Raw genomic sequence first — 6,108 nt, 5'->3', positions numbered from 1 at the left:
GATCTACTCAATATATAAAATCAAAACTCTAATAATTATCTCAAGAATCGTCACCAACGACGTAAATCAGATGGAGTCTACCTTGTAGAAAATTTAAGACATGAAACAAGAAAAAGAGCACCGTTAGGGTCATCTTCTAAATGGTATATATTTTAATTTAGTTCATTAAAAATTGTGTATTGACTTGTAACTTCTGTCTACAATTTCTTTCAAATCAGATCTCCACCAGAGAAAATATGAAGTCCAAGAAGAAAATTTGTTTGAAAGTCTCTTGATCGTGGAAGACTTGTTTTTCTGTTTGCATACTTCAGGCTGATGCCTATAGGCTATATATATGTATATATGTAAGCAACTAAACCTATTCCCCGATAAGCTCTCAGTGCAGCACAAAAATGGAGAAGTTTGCCACACTAATCTTGGTTTGCAGTTTCCTCATTGTCCTTGTTTTGTTGCTTTCATGCCAAGCAACATCTGACGAAGTTGGTAAGGGCATTAATAACTTCATGTTGATTATTATTTTAACTATTTAGAAATACAGAATGTGCCCAAAACAGTTTCATTATTAATCTCTCTTTTGGGTAGGTTATGCATTTTCTGAAACAAACATGTCATTATGGCCCTTGGCTCTCAGCCATTTGTGCACAAAGGAATTTCAACTTTTCTTGTTTTATATGTATATATATACACACACATGCATATAATTGTGGTAGTAAGTTGGCTGAGACCTAGCTTAACTTATGGTTTGCTTGCTTTATAAAGTTGGCCACTGGTAGTGCTGCTATGGAATTTTGTTATTAGTCCATTGCTTCTCATCTTTGTTAATATTCTTGATGGTGCAGAAGATGAGAGGGAGTTTAATTATGAAGATGACAGTGAGAAGGGGCCAGCTCGATGGGGAAAGATTCGCCAAGAATGGAGCATGTGTAACAAGGGATCGATGCAGTCTCCGATCGATCTGTTAGATGATAGAGTTGAAGTAGTGTCAGATTTGGGGAGACTTCAGGGTAGCTACAGGCCTCGTAATGCAACTCTTGAGAATAGGGGCCATGATATTATGGTAAGATAAAAGAGAGAGCTAAAGGTGCACTTAAATTGGGTTTGGTGAAGTTTAATTTTCCTTGAAGTCCCTAAGGAAAAAGTACTTTTACCAAATATTAATCATCATATGTTTGAACAATTTGTGGCTGCAGTTGAAGTGGGAAGCTGATGCAGGATTTATACGAATAAATGGAACTCTGTATCAGCTCAAACAATGCCACTGGCACTCACCTTCTGAACACACCGTCAATGACAAGAGCTTTGATTTAGAGGTGCATCTGGTTCATCAGAGCCCAACTGGAAAGAACGCCGTGACTGGAATCCTGTATAAGATTGGAGAGCCCGATCCGTTTTTGACTTCGGTAATTAATCTCTTGAGTGATGCTACATTTACCACATTTATTGACTACATTGTTGACCACATCTCTCATGTAGTCGAAATTATATAGTTTTATTTATCTCTCTCATGTTTGACGTGCTTAATTCTGTCTTTGTGTTTAGATAATGGATTATTTAGCAGACATCTCTGGAACCTGTGAAAAGCAGAAAGTGGTTGGTATGGTTGATCCAAAGCAAATAAAAGCAGGCAGTATAAAGTATTACAGATATATTGGCTCTCTTACGATTCCTCCTTGCACACAAGATGTTATCTGGACAATTGTTGAAAAGGTTAGTTTCCTTTCCTCTGCTTCCCTAACCAAAACATCATACATTTTCTAGTGACAAATTTTTTTATCTGAATCTTATTTGAATCATCAGGTGAGGAGTGTCTCAAGTGAACAGGTCAAATTGCTCCGTGTAGCTGTTCATGATGTAAGTTCAATCCTAAATCTTTTAATGTGCAAAATATATATGCATTGATAATTCGATACTTTCTGTGTACTAATGTGAAAGATCTTGCAGGGGTCAGACACTAATGCAAGACCAGTTCAACCGAGAAACAGGCGAGTCGTGCAACTTTATAAACCCACAGTAGAGGAAGAGAATTGAATCTAGCTAGAGTTCTATGTCTCAAGTATATATCACCAACCTGGAGGAGATATGCAGGGTCTGGTTTAAATAAGCAACTTATGATCACTAGGGTTCCTCTAGCTATGTTTCTTTTGTACACCATTTTTCCATTTCTTCTCCAAGTTTTAGTTTTTTTGGTGGGGGAAGCTTGGACCATGTTAAATTACTTTTCCTTTTTGTTACATATAAATAATTCATATTAACTTCCGAGCATAACTGTTCAAGCAATAATCAAAATCCCACTTAGAGAAAGTGGAAGGCAGAAAGATGAGGAGAATTAAGTAGAAAACACAAGGGTGGAGGGAAGAGCAGCATCATATAAAGCTCATCTTATCAGATTTTAGAGGATTAGATCAAAAATATTGAACAACGAGTGATATCATATCCACTTGCAGCAAGGTTGACACAAATTATCAAATGGTGGCCGTGTTGAGAGTGTGAATCCCACGTCGGAGAATTTAAAGAGCCTTGCGCCTTCCATTACTCTTCGTTTTTATGAGGGAAAATAATTATTAGGCTGAAAAGCTTCTAGTACTCTAGGTGGTCCATAAAACATTAGAATTAAGGGAAGTATATACCAAACAAGTGGAAGCAACAAGTTCTTGGCGTCACCAGAAAATGAAAATGTATTAAATAAGTCTCTTCAGACAACATGTGATGTGAGCAGTGACCAAATGGAATCTAACCAGCCATATCTTCCAATTACATACCCTTGGATGCATGCTTGTCTCTTATCTAAGAACTGATGTAATAAACTAAAACATGAACAATAATTTAAGAGGGTAATAATGAAGAAAAATAACTTTAAAATAATGAGTGGCTTATTTTCGAATCATGGGGATCATGGTTCATGCTCTAACCCTTCTTTTTCAAGTTATCCAATTCCTTTCAACTGCATGATTTAACTGTTTCTTTCTAATAATATTAAGGTCCATGAATACAAAGCAAAGGACGTTCATACATTACATAAAGAACCTGATATTAGAGACATAAACAATATGTACAAAGGAGGGCATGGAATCATTTATGATCCAACTTTAACAACCACAGGTTTTACACCATTACAGTTCAGTGGACAAGTGTTCTTCCATAATCGGTGACCAATCTGGTTCTTCGTTATCAATCAACTTCTGATCAGACCATTCTGGCAAGGACTTTCATGATATCATCGATGGACGGCCGATGGAGAGGGTCATCCTCCACACAGGCCTTTGCTAAAACAGCCAAGCATAAAGCCTCTGCAAGAGGATAGTCCTCCAGCTGCGGATCCATGAAGCTCCTAAGTTGTTCGAGGAAACCACCTTCGCTAGCACCTCCTCCCAAAAATTTGATGGACTCTTTGAAAAACTTTCCATCAATGTCCTCTCTTGCTGAGATGAGCTCAAGCAAAACAACTCCAAATGCAAAAATATCCACCTTCTCAGAAGCTGAGCCATGCAGAAGGTACTCTGGTGCAACCCATCCTTTGTCATTTCCTTCGGAAGATCCAAACGCAGAGATAGTTCCAATATTCGAAAGTTTTGCCCTCCAATTTTCTGTCACAAAAATGTTTCTAGTATTTATGTCTAGGTGTGCACATGAAGGGAAAGTACAACAGTGTAAATAGTGAAGTCCTGTAGCAATATCGAAAGCTATTTGTGTTCGTCGATGCCACTTGAGAGGAGTAATAGATGGACTAGACAAGCAGTCCCTCAAGCAGCCATTGCTTGGATACTCAAACACCAGATAAGACCAAGCCAAGTGATTTTCTCCATAAGAAACAGCCTCTAAGTTCAAGATGTTGATGTGGTTGATTTTTGAATGTACATCAATAACATGGCTGGTCTCTTCAAACCGCATCTGCTTGATCATCACTTCAACATTATTTATCAATCCCCTATAGACCAGAGAACCAATCTTGTTTTCTTCATTGAAATCCCTTGTTGCTCTCCTGAGTTCTTCTAAGCTATAGTTGAACAAAGAATACTTCAATCCAGCAAGAATATCCGGAGATAAACATGATGAAATTGGAGAGCTTCTGCCCGTTTGACCGGATTTAATAGGGCTTCTGACTGTTGAACATGAAATTGGAGAGCTCAAAGCAGTAAAGGACTGGAGCTTCTCACTCTTCCATTTCTTTAAGGCCCTTCTATACAAAATTATAAATGCAATTAATGCTGCAAGTAGCAGAGAAAACCCAACAACAGACCCTGCTATATACAATTTCTTCACTTTTGTGTTTTTAACTGTTTTTTCCACAGGATTTGTTGGAAGAAAATCAGGAGCTGGAGGTGGAGAATCTAGGATATTGAAGTTTAAGACTGGAGGTGCTCTCAAGGGAACTAAAACAGTTGTTTTTGGAAATACAGTTTGGCTTGGTCCTAAATGATTAACGGCCCATAAATCTTCAGGAGAGATGCCAAACTTCTGGCTCAATATGATTGGTCTGTCGCCTTCTACAAAAGGGTATGTCACAAGGTACTTCACTCCACTACTGCTAGCTAACTTATCAGGACAAGCACATCTTAGAGGCAAAAGAAGTTTAGTACCAACCTTAAGCTTGTTTTCTTGGGACAAGTTTTCCTCACGAAATGTAAAGGACTTGAGCAAGCCTTCGAAAACACCACAAGCTATCTCGGAGTATGATGTGTTTTCGGAAACCATGTAGCTGAAACTTGCCTGAAAATATTGACCTGAGCAAGAACAGTCAATGGGAATAAGAACCTCCCTACCTGCTCTGAGTGCCTCAGAAGGAGAAGTAAGATTGTTGAGCCCAAGCAGGGCATCAGAGTCCATCTGAAACAACTCTGAGATATTCGAAACAGTCCGAAAATGCGGGTTGGCTCGGTAGACCAAGAATGTTCTGCAAGAATTTTGGAACATATTGCAAATGTATCTTGAGCCTGAATAGCTGGCATCAGAAGCACACTCAGTTGGATCATAATATTGCTGAGCATAGCTTAAATTTAGGCAAACCAAGATGAAAAAGCAGAGATAAATCATGGTTTTTTTTTTCCCGATATCAAAAAGAAAATGAGAGGAAGAATGATTTGGTTTAGATGAGATAGTGCTAAATTAGTTAGTTGCTGATCGGAGAGCTAGCAATGAAAGATAGATATTTCATTTTAATATTTCCAGGTCCGGCCAATATGCAGGGTCAAAAGTATAGTCAACTTTAAATTAAGGAATAAGCAACCACAAAGTGCCATAAATGGCCGGCTATAATCGCAATTGCCATATGGGAACAGATTATAGTATTGGTACAGTTTGACTTGTTTCTATGTGTTTTTTGCAATCAAGATCCTCTATGACTTGTTTCTATAGTCATCCTTTGCATTTTGAAATCTATTTCTTATTTTTTCTTTCTTTTTTAAATTTAGAAGCAGATTGCAAGGGATTTATAAAGTTGTAATGAGTATTTACTCTTAAATTTGAGGTCCTAAGTTTGATTCCCTCCCCTCCCTCATCTCCCAAAATCGCTTGTATAACATAATTAAAAAGAATTAAAGAAGCAGTTTTGAACGTGAATGAGTCGAGTGGTATGCTGAAGAAAATACTTTCCCTTTTTGGTATATAATTGGCGTACATGGTGTTAATTCTCAAGTGGAGAATTCTTGTGGGCCAACTTTTTTGTAGTTAAGTTTGACCCTCTTATTAGAGTACTTCCACCAGTTGACTCTTGCCATGACAAGATTAGCCCTAGGGCAGACACTATTCACGTGAATAGTGGCTGCCCTAACCCCCTCCAGCAAAATGTGTTTCCAGCAGTTGGGGCTTGCCATGGCAATTAGTATTCATTTTTTTGTTTTCTTCACAATTTTGTTTACTTAAACAATTAATTTGGATAATATTTTCGGATAAGATTTTTGGGTTCCTACGTGTCAATACTATTCATATCGGATAAGATTTTCGGTTTCAAATTTCAGATAAATTTCAGATAAATTTCAAATTTCAGATACATTTCAAAATTCAAATTTCAGATAAATTCAAAATGTCAAATTTCAGATACATTTCGGAATTCAAATTTCAGATAAATTTGAAATTTGAAATTTCATTTGAATTTCAAATTTCAGATAAGAT

The 6,108-nt window shown here is 37.3% G+C and overlaps 2 protein-coding genes across 2 annotated transcripts; one reads left to right on the top strand and one right to left on the bottom strand.

The window, feature by feature from the left end:
• LOC18773769 (alpha carbonic anhydrase 7) lies at positions 382-2,399 on the top strand. Its single transcript, XM_007206458.2, has 6 exons — positions 382-483; positions 840-1,057; positions 1,191-1,400; positions 1,540-1,707; positions 1,798-1,851; positions 1,942-2,399. Exons 1-6 carry the CDS (start codon positions 393-395, stop codon positions 2,026-2,028), a joined length of 828 nt encoding a protein of 275 aa, XP_007206520.1. The 5' UTR covers positions 382-392; the 3' UTR covers positions 2,029-2,399.
• LOC18774455 (lysM domain receptor-like kinase 4) lies at positions 2,950-5,394 on the bottom strand. Its single transcript, XM_007206792.2, has one exon. The coding sequence runs from the start codon at positions 5,029-5,031 to the stop codon at positions 3,184-3,186; it is 1,848 nt and encodes a 615-aa protein (XP_007206854.1). The 5' UTR covers positions 5,032-5,394; the 3' UTR covers positions 2,950-3,183.

Source organism: Prunus persica, chromosome G6 (genome assembly GCF_000346465.2).
Source record: "Prunus persica cultivar Lovell chromosome G6, Prunus_persica_NCBIv2, whole genome shotgun sequence".
Lineage (NCBI taxonomy): Eukaryota > Viridiplantae > Streptophyta > Magnoliopsida > Rosales > Rosaceae > Prunus > Prunus persica.
Note: the sequence above shows the minus strand (reverse complement) of the source record. Positions and strands in the feature narration are given on the sequence as shown.

Coding starts and splice junctions, on each gene's coding strand:
- LOC18774455 (XM_007206792.2), bottom strand. CDS start 5,031: ATGATTTATCTCTGCTTTTTCATCTTGGTTTGCCTAAATTTAAGCTAT.
- LOC18773769 (XM_007206458.2), top strand. CDS start 393: ATGGAGAAGTTTGCCACACTAATCTTGGTTTGCAGTTTCCTCATTGTC. Junction 1,058..1,190: donor ATAGGGGCCATGATATTATG/GTAAGATAAAAG, acceptor TTGTGGCTGCAG/TTGAAGTGGGAAGCTGATGC. Junction 1,852..1,941: donor TCCGTGTAGCTGTTCATGAT/GTAAGTTCAATC, acceptor AAGATCTTGCAG/GGGTCAGACACTAATGCAAG.